The sequence below is a fragment of the Quercus robur genome, chromosome 1 (genome assembly GCF_932294415.1).
Source record: "Quercus robur chromosome 1, dhQueRobu3.1, whole genome shotgun sequence".
Taxonomy (NCBI): Eukaryota; Viridiplantae; Streptophyta; class Magnoliopsida; order Fagales; family Fagaceae; genus Quercus; species Quercus robur.
In genome coordinates this window covers 35535376-35553707 of record NC_065534.1, presented here as the reverse complement: position 1 = coordinate 35553707, position 18332 = coordinate 35535376, and the positions used below count along the sequence as shown (strand labels likewise).

Below are 18332 nucleotides of genomic sequence, written 5' to 3'. Positions count from 1 at the left end.
GGGCGCACCAAATTGTGAGACATCCCTCTAGGTTTTCTCACGCGGCGTCCTCAACGTTTCAGTGTCCGAGGTGCGCCATTAATATGTTTCCTTCACGAGGTTATTCAAACTTTACAGTTGTAGATGGTGTTGGAAATTGTACCAAGACCGTCTTGTCTGTAGCACTTCTTGGAAACCTACATGGATTAAATGCCACCAGTTTGCTCTCTATATAAGTAGGATAGGGGGTTACTCCCCTTACATATAAACCCTTCGGCCCCATCCCAATTCATAATTCTTTAGCCATACTCACAATCTCCATCTCCAGTGCCATCCACCCTTAGAGCAATATGTTTGAGGCACGGGTGGGGGTGAAGGATCTACACCCACTTCAGAGGCACCGAATCCTTCCAAGACTCAAGGTGGTGCGGTCTGGACAGGGAAGACACAGACTCAAGATAATCCTCCGTTTGGTCAAGGTGGGGATGATATCTCTACCTCTTTCAGTCAAAATCCGAAGCAGGGACTGGTTGCATCAGATTCTTGGTGCAACAGCAGTAAGGTTTTCCGTCATCAGCGACATCTGCTCTATCGCGAGTGTGGCTAACGTGGAGGCTCATCAACTTCCTACTCCCTGCACCTTTTCTTCAAAGGTACTAGCCCCATGTTAGGTTCTTTTGCTGCCTGAGTTATGGACATGTAAAAGTATTGAGGAACGGTTTCCTTAGACAACATTTTGGAACGGCTGCATCCCTCTTCTCTGCACCTCTTCTTTTGCTTTTTCTTCACTCCCTTGTATCTTTTCTTTTCGCTTATGTAGTTAGTTTTTAGTATAAGCTTATTCAAGCTCTTTCATTGTACGTTGTACTATTTTTTTGTCTTAATAAAAGATGAATTTGTTTCCTTCTAAATACTTTTTCTTTTCTGCAGCAATTACTTTGTGAATGGGTGTGCTACATGTGTATTTTCCTTTAATGATACTTAGGACAGGAAACCTTGTAACAAAAAGCTATTAATTTGAACCTATTGAAACTATCAAATATAATAATACCAATCAATAGCAGATTAAACTTATGAGACTAACCGAGATAACAGCTGAGTGTACTGTAACGCGCGTGAGGTAGTTGCCCGAGAATGAGAAACCCAAAATAAACCATCCGAGAGGGTTGCCCAGTAGTGTGGAATTTTGGCCGTGTTTTCGATAACACCTGGCCTCTGATCCGAGGATCGAGGTATGATTGTACCGGTTGTGTCCAAAACTTGTATTTTTTCTTTTAAGCAGTTGGTTTTCCCATAGGCTTGAGTCCGAGGACCATACAAGGCCTTGATTCTGTCCAAAACTTGTATTTTTTCTTTTAAGTAGTTGGTTTCCCCATAGACTTGAGTCCGAGGACCATACAAGGCCTTGGTTCTGTCCAAAACTTGTATTTTTTCTTTTAAGTAGTTGGTTTCCCCATAGGCTTAAGTCCGAGGACCATACAAGGCCTTGGTTCTGTCCAAAACTTGTATTTTTTTCTTTTAAGTAGTTGGTTTCCCAATAGGCTTGAGTCCGAGGACCATACAAGGCCTTGGTTCTGTCCAAAACTTGTATCTTTTCTTTTAAGTAGTTGGTATTTTTTCTTTTAAGTAGTTGGTTTCCCCATAGACTTGAGTCCGAGGACCATACAAGGCCTTGGTTCTGTCAAAAATTTGTATTTTTTTTTTCTTTTAAGTAGTTGGTTTCCCCATAGGCTTGAGTCTGAGGACCATACAAGGCCTTGGTTCTGTCCAAAACTTGTATCTTTTCCTTTATTGGCCCCTCGACCAAGGTAGGGAGAGTTAGCTTGAGGTTGGAAGCCCCTAGGGCTGCCCGTGCCATTGGCATTGCGAGGCGTAGCCCCTAGCGGGAATTTATGTCGGAACAACAACAGCGTGTTGCTGGAAATGAAGGAACCTTCGCAGACCCTTGCTTGACAGAGGCTTGATCCCACCGCCACCTGTGCGAACACGCAAGCCTCCCCACAGACGGCGCCAATTGTAGGGACACGATTTTTAACGACCCAAGAATGACATTGGGCTCGTATGTAATGGGCCCGAACAATATAATTTATAAAGAGTGGGCTTGAAAGGCTGGACCTTGGTTGCCGGATAGCGGTCAGGTCATGATTTTTATGGAAGCTCATACGAAGGTAGGTTTGGCCTGAATAGCTAAGCCTTACATCGATGTAGCGTGGAGGGTTTGAGTCCTCGGACTTCGTCCGAGGAGCATTATATCCTTCCCATTCTCCTTTTTATAGGATTTTTTATCCTCCTCCCCCCCCGGGGGATCCCTCTCCCTTGGCTTTCTTTCCCTTTTATACTAGTGTTTACTTCCCATTTAGTGTCCACGTGTAAGTTTTGCTTTTTGAGGTATAGACTCGTCCTATCAATCCATACATCCGAGTGGTTGGGGGTGGTTGGAAAAGGTTAAATAACATGGTCTGGAGTATGGGCCTGTCAGATGCAGGGCTCCATACTGCGGTGTTGGCAGCTTTCTCCCTTGTCTTGCCCCTGTACTGAGTTTGTCCATTTCTTCAGGCGTTTTGTGAGGTGTTGAGCGTGAGATTGTCCTCGGCCACATCCTTGGGCCTTTGTGGAGCTTTCATCATACGTCCTCGGCAATAGAGCTCCTCGGCTTGGGCTTTGGGCCCTGAATGTAAAGTGGGCTGGGACCTCAGATTTCGGGCCCCACAAAAACAATTCTTGAATTTTTAGTGTAAAGTTGCTAATTAAGTTTTTGTATTATAATTATATTTACATATTTTTTTCACAAATTGTTAGGAAAACTTTGTCAACAACTATTCAATAACACTCATTAATATATATATATATATATATATATATTTTTGGTGAAATAGTTTGTACTTTATAGTTTCAATTGAGTTAAACTTCTATTTGCTAAATATTTTGAGGTCCTTAAAGGAGGTGGGAAAAAAATGCAAAACCCCACTATATTTTTTTCTTAAAAAAAACAATTATCATTTTACAATTTTGAGACTTTTTTAAAATACAATTTTGGGGACTTTTTGCTTATGTATAGCCTAATAAGGACTTTGAAACCCTTTAAAATTTGTTGGGACAAGTGGGCCTAGGACTTTAACCGGCCTTGTAGCGACCCCAAAAATTTGGTATTAAGACTCGGTATTGTTGAAATAGTAAGAGCACTACCATCAGGTGTGCTAAATGCCAAATATTTGGCATTTGGCATACCAAACACCAAAAATCAATCCTCATAAGGTATTCCATATCTCAAAAATTATATCACACAGCTACAGTTTGAGATGGTACGGACATCAATGCCAAAAATATTTTGGCTTATTTTATTGACTTTTCTCTCTCCTCAATCACATATCTCTGTCTCCATCTATACACATCTCTCTCTCTCCATCAATATCTTCCTCTTCATTGATCCTCCCAATCGGACATCTTAGCCTCTCTTCCTCTTCGCCAATCTTGCTCATTCACTCTCTTAGCTTCGTGCCGCCAGCCTCTCAGCCTCGCGCCGCCACCGACGTCCAATCTCGCCTCCAATCTCTCCACCGATCTCTCCTCTGAACTCACCACCGATTCGCCCAACCTCCTCTCCTCAAGATCTCGGTCGTGGTGGTTGTGGTGGTGTTGTTGTTGTTGTTGTTGTTGTTGTTGTTTTTTTTTTTTTTTTTTTTTTTTTTTTTTTTTTTTTTTTTTTTTTTTTTTGTGCAGCGGCTGAAATTGGTTGTGGTGGTTGTTGTTATGGTGTTTTTTTTTTTTTTTGGGTTGTAGCAGTGGCTAATATTGGTGGTCGGTGGTTGATCTTGTGGGGTTTGTTGTGGTGTTTTTTTTTTTTTTTTTGGTTGTAGCAGTGCCTGATATTGGTGGTCATTGGTTGATCTCATGGGGGTGGTTGTTGGTTGTGGGCTATGGTGGGGTGATTTGTGGCGATGGGGTTTTAACATGTAAGAGTTATTTTAGATTATTTTAATATGTTGTATAGATTATTTTAATGTGTTGAAGGGAAGAATAGAATATCTAATAAATGACGTATTGTAAAATGGTGTGTTAAAATAAAAAATAAGTAGATTTTTATGTGTGAAAATGGCATTTAGTATGCAATACCTGATGAGAATGCTCTTTAAGTGGATAGCTTAAAAAAAAAAAAAAAACACTTTACCGTGAATATGTGATCATGCGCATGCGCATGCGCATGCTTGGTTATGTGCATTGTCCACTGTCCACTAATAAGCAATAACAGTAAAGTGCCAATGGAATTTTAATGCAGAATGTGTTTGGTAAAGCTAATAAACTATAATAAGAACTTTGAGGCCGAGAAGCTTGTTGGGGAAATGAACTTTGAGTGAATTTTAAGCTTGCATTGATGCATGCATTCACAGCAAAACATCATTAAAATTTAGTTTTTAATAAATCAAAACATTACTTTATTTATTTTTAACATCTCATTTTATAATACGTCCAATATCAAATATTTATTTTAACATTTAATATATTAAAATAATATAAATAATACAATAAAATAATATATCTAATACAATAAACAACAACCATAACCATCATCAGCACATTAAAATACATCTTTTTTTTTTTAACAACCCACGTTAATTTTTTATTTTATTTTGAGTTTAAGCTACAGTAAGCTGCTAACTTGTTTTTGCTGTAGCCACACAATTTTGGAGAATGGGTTGCTAAATTGACTTTTTTTTGTCAATTTAGTAACCTCCTTGGGATGCTCTAGAGAGAGAGAGAGAGAGAGAGAGGGGACCACATTTGAATTGTTCATACAGGCCTAAGGTCTTATATTGTTGACTTTAGCTGTTAGGCAATCGCGGCGAAATGCCCAAATTAAATTGTGTATTTATTTATTTATTTTTTGGTGATAGAAAATTAAATGGTGTATTATTCATGAATTTCTAATTGCAGTGACAAGGATATCAATAATAATAATACTAATAAATCAATGATAACTTTGTGGAGACAAAATAATATTAATGCACACAAAGGAGCAAATAGTATGATTTAATTTCCTATAAAGGAAAAAAGTAGATTGAGTTTGGATTAGTTTTTTTTTACCCTCTAGTTTTTTAACTTGTTAATTTATGTGAAATAGTGCAGTTTTTTAAGGGCTTGTTCGGTAAGAGTATTTAAATATAATTTTTTGTTTTGCAATCCATAAAATAGTGGGTCTCACACTTGAATTTATTATTTAGCTAATATTTTCTAAATACAATTTTTAAAAAACTGTATCATATTTTCATAGTTTTAAACAAGATTTTGAAAATGGCTAAGGGAGTGTTTTTAGGATACAGAAAATATTTTTAATGATATAGTTGTAAATAAATTAAAAACAATAGACCCCACATATTTGTCCAAAATTTTTTGTCTTTTAAATTAAGGAGTTTATCTTTATCATAAAAAGAATTCTCGCACTTCAAATTTGAGACTTATCATTAAAAAAAAAAAAAAAATACTATCTACATGATGAACTCTATTCTCTTATCATTATCCACAAAAAAAAGTAATCTACAGATTCTTCATCTTACTTTTTTGTAAATATATATATTTTTTAAAATCTCAAAAATAAAAATGGTCTCCCAAAAAATTATTTTTTATTATTAGTATTTAAAATATTGTTCTTAAAAATGGGAGCCAAACATGTATAATATAAAAATTATTATTTGAAAACTAATTTCAAGTTCATTTTTTTGAAAATTGTTTTTATACTTTTTTTGAAAAAAAAAAAAATCCTGTTACCAATTAAGTATAATTGTATTTTTATTAATTTTAACAAATAAACAAATAATCTTTGAATAGAAAGCTAAGCTAAACGTGCAATAAACGCTTGAGGGAAAGAAAGGAATGTTTAAGGTTATTTAAAATACTAATTCCATTCATAATATCAATATTTATTGCTAAGAATCTTACTTAAGTTGTTTATTTATTTATTTTTTATTGCAACTTAAGTTGAAATTGGTGGGATGAGATTAGGGAAGATTTTAAATTTGAATATTACCAAACAAAACAAAGTTCCTTTTTTTTTTTTTTTTTTTTTTTATTTTGCTAAAATTGTAATTTGAGCCAAAAGCATATCTTTTTTTTTTTTTTTTTTTTCCTCTAGTCCTAAGTCCTAACACACTTGTCAATATAAAAAAAATTAGCACCAATTAGCCCAAAATGAACATTTAAATAATTATGTAATTACCCATTTTGACTTTAAAAAAAAAAAAAAACCATTTTGACTTCAGATTTTTTTTTTTTTTGGTTGCATTTGAAGCAAGCAAAATCATTGTTTTTTGCTTGCAATCATTCTTGAGCTATGTATTTTAAGGCTTCAACTTTCATGATCTTCAGATCTGCATATTAGAAAATAGGTACACTCTGAAGTGAGATCTGGTTTGTATTTTATAGCTGTTTTTAAGTTTTTTCTGGTAAACAGCGTAAATTACTAAATCGTGAAACGAACTTGGGCTCACCGGGCCCACCCACTAAAATTTCAAGTTCGGTACCTCTTAAAAAAAAAGAAAAAAAAGAAAAAAATAGTTTCTTCCACGAACAAGTGCGTTTATTTTTTTCTTTTTTCAACTTCCATCCAATAAGCTTTGAAAAGAAATGCGAATTTTCCGATTCTAATGGCAGATGCATGTTTTAGCATTGCCTAGAAAGAAAAGGAAAAACTGAAACCAAAATGCACACACTCTCACGCACCGCAATACACACACACAGAATTAGTTACGCAAACACATAGAATAAAAGAGAGTCTGTTTCAGATCTGAAAGAAAGTTTTGATCCTCGGTCAAAGCACAAAAAAAAAAGAGAAAAAAAAAATCAATTTCTGTTTGTTTCCCGGGAAAATTTAGAACTATGGAGAAGTTCATAGAGAACTTGCCCCCCATGGATCTGATGCGCTCCGAGAAGATGACCCTTGTCCAGCTCATCATCCCCGCCGAGTCCTCTCACCGAGCCGTCTCTTACCTCGGCGAACTCGGCCTCCTCCAATTCCGTGATGTAAGTTTTTTCCTTTTGACTCAGATCCGACTCGGTCTCTTTCCGAATTTGTTTTTTTGCATTGGCATTTTTTCGTTTTGGTTGCCGAGGGAATGAGAAATGGCAATGAAAGTCTAATTTTTTGAGGATTTGGGTTTGGTAGATTTAGTACAATCGGAACTTTCAATTGCTTTGGTTTCCTTCGTTTTCTTAGTAATCGAACAGAGGATTTTTGAATTTGGAGTTGAATTGTGTATTTGTTTAGGCATGTGTAGTGATTGAACTTGGATTTGTTGTCAACAAGTGGATGTCAGTAACATTGATTGTATTGGTTGGCAATTTTTGAAGGTAAAGTTAATTCTCTAGGAATTTCATAATATTTTGGATCTAGTTATGGTATCAGAGGCATGAATTCTTAGTATTAATTTCGGATTGCATGAAATGGGAATGTCCATGATTGAGTGAATTCAAGCTCAATCTTCGTGAAAGTACCTTTTGATTGGAATTAATGCTCCATCAGATATTCAGGTATGGAAGTTGAGAAGTTCTGTCCTTCATCATGGGAACATTAGTACAGAAGAGCAGATTCTAGAAGGAATAGAGAGAAAAATGAGGATTCAAATTGAGCATAATGGAAAATTTTTGGATTCTGAGATCTCTGCAACAATTGGAGAATTGCCTCCTCTGTTTTGCAGTAGTAGTAGGTGTTAGATCTGAGGTTCTTGGTTGTTATGATTAGCTACTGATCTGTATGTACAATTGGCTTTGTATTTGTGTTTGGTTGGGATACTAGCTTTCCCTGATCCTGATGTGTCTTTAGGAGTTGTGTAGTGCTGGTTTACTGGCCGTGGATACGTTCTTGTAGTTTGCTTGCTGTTGAGTCTCCCAGCTTGTTTTAAACTTTTAATAAAAATTTCTTACTTACCAAAAAAAAAAAAAAGGCTCTATGAGATATTAGAAAACTAAATGTTACAAGAAATTGGTTTTCTTCTTGTAACTTTTTGTTTCCTGCTGTATTTAGTTTTGCAGAATCAGTTTTGGGCCTTTTGAAGATCATTTGTGGTTGTATTGAATGGAGTTTATGCTCTATTCAGGTAATTGTTAATCACATGCACTAATGCTCATATTACTTTTCTTGGCAGTTAAATGCTGATAAAAGCCCTTTCCAACGAACATTTGCTAATCAGGTACCTACTTACCACTTGTTAAAGTTACTATTGCAGTTTGCATGTTTTAGACTGCAAAGTGTTTCTTATGGTTTATCTTGGTAACTCAAATGTGCGAAACATTAGTTGTCACATTAGTAGGTCTTCTAGAGATGTTTGCTGCAGGAGGTGGTATTATGTGTATCTGATGCATGAACCATCCCTGCTGCAGCCAGTTCTTATTGTAAGTGTGTTGTATGTACAGGTTGGTAGTTCCAGTAAATAGGTTAAGAAACATGTGCTAGTTTTTACATGCTTGTTGTGTTATAGTAGTGAATTGGTAAGCATAAGCATTTTAACATCAAGCTTTGATTTTATGTCTTTTACTAACAATTTCCATAAGATAAAATCCTTAAAATTTGCATTTGAAAAGAAATTTTATTAGTATTCTTTTTTCTCTGGAATCTATACCTCCTAAACTTATGTCTGCAACTGACTGGTGATTTGTTGAAGTCATTGATCATCTAGGTATTATTTCTAGTTCTATTTTTTTATAGTTTAGAATGGTCCTAACTTCAATTGAGAGCTTTTCACAGGTGAAGAGATGTGCAGAGATGTCAAGAAAGCTACGATTCATTAAAGATCAAATTAGTAAAGCCAATCTACTATCTTCTATGCGTCCTGTTATGCAACCCGATATTGAGCTGGAAGAATTAGAGGTTATTTTCACTAAAAACTGCTCTTATTAAACTGGGAGGGAGATTTATTTATTTATTTATTTATAAAAGGCTTTGCCTTCAATTTTTTATGGTGTCAGTCAAAGCATGAAGCTTTTAACTTATTGTAGGGAACACTCTTTGTTGGAATCTAATAATGTGTATTATATGTGTTTTTCATAATTCCAGATACAGCTTGCTGAGCATGAGCATGAGCTAATTGAAATGAACTCTAATAGTGAGAAACTTCGACAATCGTATAATGAGCTCCTGGAGTTCAAGATAGTATTGCAAAAGGTGATTTCTTGGCATATACATATACAAGTGCATGCACACAATCACACGTAGACACACGTAAATACTTAGTAATAGTTTCGTGCTAGGAGCATCTTATCCACTATGTTTCTTGCCTTTTTTATTTTTAGTTTCTTCTTATTTTATTTTATTTATTTTTAATTTGGGGTTGGTTTTGCATTCAATTTATTTTATTTTATTTATATATATATATATATATTTTTTTTTTTTTTCTATTGGTTGTACTAGTGCCTATAATTTTGCATCTGCACTTTCTATATTCTGTCCAGTATTCTATATTGTTTACTGGTTTATGTAACTTTTCCCTTCAAGAATTCTATTTTGGGAGAGGGGGGTGGGGGGGGTGGGGGGGTGGGGGAAGGGTATAATTTATAGCTTTTGCATTTTTGAATTCTAATATTGAATGCTTTTTTTCCTACCCCTTTTCATAAATGGATTTTTGGGGGCAATTTTAGGCAGGAGACTTTCTTGTATCAAGTGGTAGTCATGCAGTTTCAGAAAGAGAATTAGATGAGAATGTATACTCAAACAATGACTATGTTGAGACATCGTCATTAATTGAACAGGTACTTATTCATTACACCTTATAATGTTTTCTCTGTTCTTTGGTGTACTTTTTTTTTTGTGGGGGGGGTGGGGGGGGGGGGGGGGGTGTTGCTGAAGAAGCTATTACCATGTTTGTGTATATCATAAATTCTTCATTTTACAGGAGATGAGACCTGGAAGATCAGACCAATCAGGTTTGAGATTTATTAGTGGGATTATATGTAAATCCAAAGCTCTTAGATTTGAAAGGATGTTGTTTCGTGCGACGAGGGGCAATATGCTTTTCAATCAGGCACCAGCAGATGAAGATATTGTGGATCCTGTATCACGTGAAACGGTTTTCTTCCATCTCATTACCATTGAGTTTTCTGATAATTTTTTTGTCATGTTTTGAACTTTATTCCTTCTTAGCACTTGGCTTTCTCCATCCATGTCCCTTCTTGTACTGAACTTGTTGTTCTTGTTTCTTTAAAAGAAACAAGTAATTGAATTATCTTGTTCAGTCTTACTGATTCCAGTGAGTTGGACCTTTGCAGGTTGAGAAAACAGTATTTGTAGTCTTTTTTTCAGGGGAGCAGGCAAGAACAAAGATTCTTAAAATTTGTGAAGCATTTGGGGCGAACTGTTATCCTGTTCCTGAAGATATTACTAAGCAGAGGCAAATAACTAGAGAAGTAAGTACTCAGATGGGGACTCTTTATCTTTCCATATATTGGAATAAAGTTAAAGCTCACAGTGACATTATGGTTTCTTCACTAGTGGTGACTTATCATTCTGCTGCAGTTTCGTTTTAGTATACACTACTGTTGTAAATGATTTGGTTTTTATACTTTCAGGATATCCAGAGTCATGAGTCTTTATTCAATAATAATAGTAATAATATTCTGGAGTGTTTAGAAGTTAATAACTTCAATTAATTTCAAGTTTGCCTTTCCCCAACTATCACCTAATTTTGCTTTGTTGGTAGTTATTGAATATAATAATAATGACCACTCTATTGTTTTGGATATAAGTTTGGGTTTTTGGTTGCAGGTTTCATTACGTCTTTCTGATTTGGAGACCACTTTGGATGCTGGGATCCGTCATCGAAATAAGGCCCTTACTTCCATAGGCATGCACCTGGTGAAATGGATGAACATGGTAAGATTCAGGTGTTTAGTGATTGTTTTTCTTCTTTACTGTCATTGGTGATTCTATGGACTTTCTGAACTTCATTGTAATGGTTGCTTGAGAGTAATTTAGCATTATCTTGATACTGATAACTACTTCATGCTTCCCATCCTTTCCCAGGTAAGAAGGGAGAAAGCTGTATATGATACATTGAATATGCTAAATTTTGATGTGACAAAAAAATGTCTTGTTGGAGAGGGCTGGTGTCCTATATTTGCAAAGGCTCAGGTAACTTGTTTTGCTTTCTCGTTAGTATTGATTTTGTTTTGTTTAAAAATATGCTCCACAGTTACAGCAAGTTTTTACTTGTAGAGGACCTTTGCAAATTAATAGGTTTATTTATTTTTTTAATGACTCAACAGATTCAGGCTGCACTGCAACGTGCGACATTTGATAGCAGTTCACAAGTGGGCATTATATTTCACACGATGGATGCTGTAGAATCACCTCCCACATATTTCAGAACTAACAAATTCACAAATGCATTTCAGGAAATTGTCGATGCATATGGGTGAGTCAAATATGCTACTCATCATGGGTAAAAAGGGTTGGATTGTGCCTCTATCATTTAATATTGGACAGGCCTTTTTCCTTTCTGATCAGAGACCTAATAAAGCAATTTTTTGGCAGTGTCGCGGGATATCAAGAAGCAAATCCTGCAGTTTACACTGTTATTACATTTCCATTTCTTTTTGCTGTGATGTTTGGGGATTGGGGTCATGGAATATGCTTGTTGCTGGGAGCATTAGTTCTCTTAGCTCGTGAAAGTAAGCTTAGTACACAGGTATGTTTTTTTTAGGAGTTTAAACAGGTGTTCTTTCAGAAGAAGCTACTGATGTGATTTAGGTTCCTACTTTAGTAAAAAGGAAAGTTAGTCATGATATCTTGTGTGTTATAAACTTATAATTTTTCCTTATCACAAATAATTGATTACTAGAGGCTGGTACAAAAATAATAGGCATTCTTTTTATAGGTAATGATTTTATTGAGTATATATGTCATTATTTGATTCAGAAGCATCATTAATAGTGCTAGAACCCCAACCATGACAGTCATAGCAACCACAAAACTATCATTACGACTGATCTCCACATCTTTGATGGCAGTCAATAGTATTGTTTCTACTACAATTAGTAGGAGGTTACGTAATAATAGCAATAACATGCATATGGGTATTAATAAGCAGCACAGAGATGATGGCTTTGATGTCTTTTGTTTGAGAGGAACACCAGAAAAAGAATATGCTGCTGAACCATTTTTTAAATGGATGACATTGACGATCACTACTTATGTGGTGATTTTTCTTACTTAAATACCTGAAGTCAATATGTTATCTAAAAGTATAGTCATTAATGTTTTATGCTTCTGGAATTGCATTTGAAAAAGGGAATAATGTGTTAACCATGTTAATCTTATTACCTTTTTGATACATGCTTCCTGCAGAAACTTGGAAGCTTTATGGAGATGCTATTTGGTGGGCGTTATGTACTTCTTTTGATGTCACTATTTTCAATTTACTGTGGGTTGATTTACAATGAATTCTTCTCGGTTCCTTATCACATATTTGGTGGTTCTGCTTACAAATGCCGAGATACTACGTGCAAGTATGTTTTATCTATTTCTTTCTCAAATTTTTGCATAAACTAAAACTAATGGAGTTAGTTACAAACATTCTTGTTCTTCAACATATATTATCTAAAGTATATTTTTTTTATTTGCATCTTGTCTATGCCTTTGGATCGTTTTAGTGGAGATATATGTTGAATCACTCATATTTTGTAGCAATTCTCAGGCAGAACTCTTTAGTTTTTTTTATTTTTATTTTTATTTTTTTTAATTATAATGTTGTTGCTATGCATCTCAATTTTGAAATAAACATGTGCCTGTAGGAATTTTTTTTCTTTGTTGATGTGCTTGTAGGTGTTAGTATTTACACCTCTAATCATTTATGGATAGAGTCAAATCAGTGATGTTGGGACTTGGGATGCTGTTGTCATAAATCCCATCCTAATAAAAGTCCATATAGGCATATATAAAGCAGTGGAGAACTTTCTAAGTTGCACATATATGCTTGATGAGTGGTTGTAATTAAATCATTGTAAGTTACATTATAGTCATTTTTCATTGTTGTTGAGAGACTCATGTTGAGTGCAAGTTTGAGCTTTCATTAGATAGCATGTTGGTTCTTTCCATGGTGAATTAGGGGTTTTGCTATTGCTGCAATACTAGGAATCTTAAACTGCACTGCTATTTAACCCTCAACAAGGCTCTTTTAAATATCATTAAGTTTGGCATTAAGTTATAACTTCTTTTAAGTTTGATAGTTTTTTCAGAATAATTTTCTTATTTATTTATCATCCAATTTTTTCATATTCTTTATCTATTCTGAAACTTTCTTATCAGTTTTTAGGCATATCCTGTTTTCTTTTGCATTACCTTTTTCTCTTCAGTATCCACCCTTTGTGTTTATATAGGCTCTTAGTTTTTTATGCTATTTATAATCTGTTGGGATGTTTTTTCAGTTAAGAGGAATTTAGCTGTGCAATTATCTGAATCTATGATCTACTTTTGTTTTTCTGGTCAGGGATGCGTACACTGTTGGCTTAGTCAAATACCAAGATGCATACCCATTTGGTGTGGATCCCAGTTGGCGTGGAAGCCGTTCGGAGCTGCCTTTCTTGAATTCTCTGAAAATGAAGATGTCTATTTTGTTGGGCGTGGTCCAGATGAACTTAGGAATTATATTAAGTTACTTCAATGCACGTTTTTTTAGCAGCTCACTGGACATAAGGTGTGTCTTCTCCTCCATCTTCCCTCTATTTCTCTCTTTCCTACGTCCTTGGAAAGTCAAGAGTCAAACTTATTCTGCATCTTGTTGGTAGGTACCAGTTTGTGCCTCAGGTGATCTTTCTTAACAGCCTTTTCGGGTATCTTTCACTTCTTATCATCATAAAGTGGTGCACCGGTTCTCAGGCAGACCTCTATCATGTAATGATATACATGTTTTTGAGTCCCACTGACAATCTTGGTGAGAATCAGTTATTTTGGGGCCAAAGACCGCTTCAGGTATAATCTATGCTCTTTTGTTTCTCACTCTGTATACTTAATTATATTTACTAGTCTTCTAGACGATAACTAAAGCTCAACTCTTGCAGATTATTTTGTTGCTTTTAGCTCTTATTGCAGTTCCATGGATGCTTTTTCCAAAACCTTTTATTTTGAAGAGGCTTCACACGGAGGTACTGTCATTTATTTGCTTGCCTTATCTATTTTCCTGTTCAAAATGATAGCCTTATCCACAGGCCCCTTTTTATATTTTTTAAAATTATTTTTTATTTTTTTATTTTTATTCCTTTGGATATCTTGAACTTTATAATATTGAACAAAAAAATATATTATGATTATCACAAGCATTTCTTCCTCAAAAGTGGACAGTTTTGACCTGATTTTTTTTGTTGTAATACCAGATCATTCCCACTGCTTAACTGAATACGTTTCTTTAAAATCTCTATTATCTGCAGTTTTGTAGCTCATTTTAAAATTATGCTTATAATTGTTCCTTAACACACTTGTTTAGTACTGGATTTTTTAGTTTACATGCTGGGCCATTAATTGAACATAATAGTAGTTTGTAAATGTGTGTGCCCTTGTATGACTCATTATAAGATTCCTCCGATGCAAAAGAAGACGTTCTTAATTCCTCAAAGTATTGGACCCACTTTTGGATTAGGTAGCTATGTCATGCTCATCATGTGCACCTACTATTACATGGATGATGGATGGGATATCAATAGTCATTTGTCCATCAACTCATACATTATGAAAATTACAATGGAAATTTGATTTTAGAGCTCCTTTATGGATGGGCCAGTGATTCCTGCTTGATGATAATTGTCCATGATGATGATACCTCTTTTCCTCAGATTATCCGTAGTCAAGGTCTTTCCTAATGTCACACACCATGAGAAGAAAGACACCAAAGGAATATATATAGGGATTATGAACGTGAGCAGGAAAAACTTTAGGCTTCACCACCTAGAGTTTACCTGGCATCAACCAAGCTATGGATAATTTCTGAAACATGTTCATTCATCAAATTCAACATATCAATAATGTTTCGACTGGGGCATACATCAATCAAGGATGGAAGATCAAATCATAACTATCTCTTAAACCAGCAAAATAAAATAAACTTCAAATCATTTAAATCCCATATTCGGGACCAATGAAATCAGTCTGCTTTTATTTGGTGTTTGCACCGTTGTTTCATCATATGATTGATAGAGGCTAGTTTTCTCATGTTTTCGGACGCATCTGAAACTTCCTGTGGGAGAGTAAAAAATGTATGAATAAAGATTTGGTTTGAGATTCTCCTTACATAACTTTAAACCTTTACATGCTCTTCTTAAGTGTCACTGGTATTTACAGAATTAGGAAAGAACTGAATTTATTCAAGAAATATGCTTTGCTTGTCACTTTTCTTCATGAATTATTAATTTCAATCCCTATGATCCTGTATCGGTCTGTGGACCTAGAATCTCCACTCATCTAGTATTTTACTCATATGAGTCAAGGAGACAAAATTTAGGGGCTTGGGAAGATCTGAGACTGAAGCTGACTTTTCTTGATGATATTGCCAGAGATTCCAAGGCCGCGCCTATGGCATTCTTGGTACCTCTGAGATGGATCTTGATGTGGAACCTGACTCTGCAAGGCAACATCATGAGGAGTTTAATTTTAGTGAGGTCTTTGTGCACCAAATGATACACTCCATAGAGTTTGTTCTTGGTGCTGTTTCAAATACGGCATCATATCTTCGACTGTGGGCTTTAAGGTGCAGCCAGGATTTTACTCATCTTCATTAACTTCTTTCTTTGATATTTACTATAATTATCTAATTGGTGTCTGTTACTGCTATTACAGCTTAGCTCACTCAGAATTGTCGACTGTTTTCTATGAGAAAGTCCTCCTCCTTGCCTGGGGGTGAGTTTTTAGTTCTATAATGCTGCATAAGAAACTATCTTTTTTTGCGTCATTCTCCTCTCTTTTTATTTATATATTTATTTATTTTTTATGATAAGTAATAAGTTTTATTGGTATCAAAAAAGGAACACCCTAGTACACAGGGAGTGTACAGGGGTCAACAAATCAAGTATAAAATTACAAGAATCAAGAAAATCAAGAAAAGAAGAGAATGATTGGTTTCGCAAAGCAAGCAACCAATCCAATAAAGTTTTAAAGAAAAATAACTTGAGGTCTTGTATGAATCTCTCATTCTCTTCAAAACACCTACTATTTTCTTTCCCTCCAAAGACACCACATTAAACAATAGGGAACAATTGTCCATATATGACCATTTTGATGACAACCAAGCCAGCCTTGCCAGCAAGCTAGGAGACCCATAATTGATTGCGGCATAACCCAATTTACTCCAAACAAACCCAAAATCATAGACCACAAATCCATAGCAACCGGACAATGAAGGAAGAGATGGTCAACTGATTCACCATTACACTTGCACATATAACACCAATCCAATATCGAAGCCTTCCTTTTTCATAAATTGTCAATTGTTAAGCATTTTCCCAAAGCAGCAGTTCAGAAAAAGAGCCACTCGAGAAGGGATCTTTTGCTTCCAAATGCTTTTCCAGGGAATACAATAATCATTAGAGCCCACTAGAAGACTAATAATCATTAACCATGAACCCCTTATTTCTGTCTGATTTCCAGCTCATTTTATCCTCCAAACCCTGTTACTAAGAGCCATATTTGGTATCCATGAAGCTCGACACAGCCTCCAATTCCCGAACATAAAAACCCCTATAAAGAAACTCACATCCCAAAAAAGGACCCCATTACATGCAGATTCTTCATTTGGCTGATGGCATATAAGACTGAAAACCCACCAAAGTTTTGGGGAGAGGAGAGAGAGAGAGAGAGAGAGGGGGGGGGGGGGGGTTTAAGGAAGCTTTAGAACCTTCCTCCTTTAAATCCAAAAAAAAAAAAAAAAGATACTCCCCGCATTTTGTATGTTGCTCTGCATCCAATTTCACTCCTGTAGGGATTAACTATATACATTCTGCTATTGCATGATTTGGAGCAACTCATCCACACGGTTTGCACAGGCCATACGTAAAACATTGAAATGTGGTTTAGATATAGAGCGTTAGCGTGAATCCATGTTTGATTTCCTTGTAGGACTGATTGAATCACTTTGATCAAGATCCTGTTTTGGTTTAAAATTGTTCATGAGATTAATATTGATTTTGGATTTGTTGATTTGTCAGTCTCTTCGTTGAAATTAATACAGTTCCAAAAAAGTCTGGTACAACTTACTACTTGGTATAGTTGATTGACAACATTTTCATGTCTCTGTTTTTTTAACCATTCTGTGCGTAACTTGTATAGTACTCTATACTACACTTGCAATTAATGTTTCTTGTTCTTTCCTCGGTATTTGATATTATTAAGGATGGTTATGACAGGTATGACAACATTGTCATCCGGTTAGTGGGGCTAGCTGTTTTTGCCTTTGCGACTGCTTTTATTCTACTCATGATGGAGACTCTTAGTGCTTTTCTTCATGCCCTGCGTCTTCATTGGGTGGAATTTCAAAACAAGTTTTATCATGGTGATGGCTACAAGTTCAGACCTTTCTCTTTTGCCTCCTTAAGTGAGGATGAGGATTAATTCACCCATCCATAAATCCTTTTGCTTTTAGTTTCTGGAAAGAAATATAGTATAGAGAGGTGGGAGCATCTACGACAATAGAAGAAGCCTAATTGGACATTTGTCCTGTTTTGGCTGGCAAAGAATTGGCACTGCTTTGCTAACACTGCTTGATTTTGACTTAGTAAAATCGTGGCTCATATTCTTTGGATTTATTGCATAAAAAGGTTCTGCTTAACCTTCCTTTGAGAGATAATTCTCTTCTTTTTCAGATGAAAAGAAATATTTTTTTGGGGGTTGAAGGCTTAGATTCGCATTTTGTAAAGATGAGTTGGAGATACATGCAGCATTCCTGGATTTTGGGTCTTTGGGGATATGCAGGTTTACAAAATTTTGTATACACACACAAAAGCTCGATTCTGTTAGGATTCTTTGTAATTTTTCAATGTATTGGTTAATCACAGTTCTACTAAGCCCCATTTTTGTAAGGATCTATTATTTAGATAATCCAAGTTAATTCTATCTGCCTACAACCAGCTTGAGATCCATTTATAATATATCATACTCACCATCATTATAAAGGATAAATGATTTTTTTTTAATGATCCATAAATGATAAATGATGATGTCAAAAAAGAAATGAGATGACGAAAATTTTACAGTGTCATGACTAGTTGAGTCTTGCTACGATATTGTGAAGCTTTGCAGACTGCCATGTTGCGTAGTCACTAGTTGTGGCATGCTTTTGTACGTGCCAATATGACATCACATAAGTAGGATATTTAATTTATGGGAGGTG

The 18332-nt window shown here is 35.4% G+C and overlaps 1 protein-coding gene across 2 annotated transcripts; it reads left to right on the top strand.

The window, feature by feature from the left end:
* The first annotated feature begins 6529 nt into the window (after nucleotides 1-6529).
* Nucleotides 6530-18069, top strand: LOC126733115 (V-type proton ATPase subunit a1). Of its 2 annotated transcripts, XM_050436302.1 has the most exons (18): nucleotides 6532-6993; nucleotides 8115-8159; nucleotides 8714-8836; nucleotides 9023-9130; nucleotides 9604-9714; nucleotides 9858-10031; nucleotides 10231-10368; nucleotides 10727-10834; nucleotides 10985-11092; nucleotides 11227-11375; nucleotides 11495-11648; nucleotides 12308-12468; nucleotides 13449-13655; nucleotides 13747-13930; nucleotides 14020-14103; nucleotides 15505-15698; nucleotides 15788-15847; nucleotides 17350-18069. In XM_050436302.1, the coding sequence occupies exons 1-18, from the start codon at nucleotides 6850-6852 to the stop codon at nucleotides 17552-17554; spliced, it is 2457 nt and encodes an 818-aa protein (XP_050292259.1). In that variant the 5' UTR covers nucleotides 6532-6849; the 3' UTR covers nucleotides 17555-18069. The 2 variants fall into 2 exon arrangements, with proteins under 2 accessions (XP_050292264.1, XP_050292259.1); XM_050436307.1 differs by lacking the exons at nucleotides 15788-15847; nucleotides 17350-18069 and having other exon boundaries at nucleotides 6530-6993; nucleotides 15439-15507.
* Nucleotides 18070-18332: the final 263 nt, after the last annotated feature.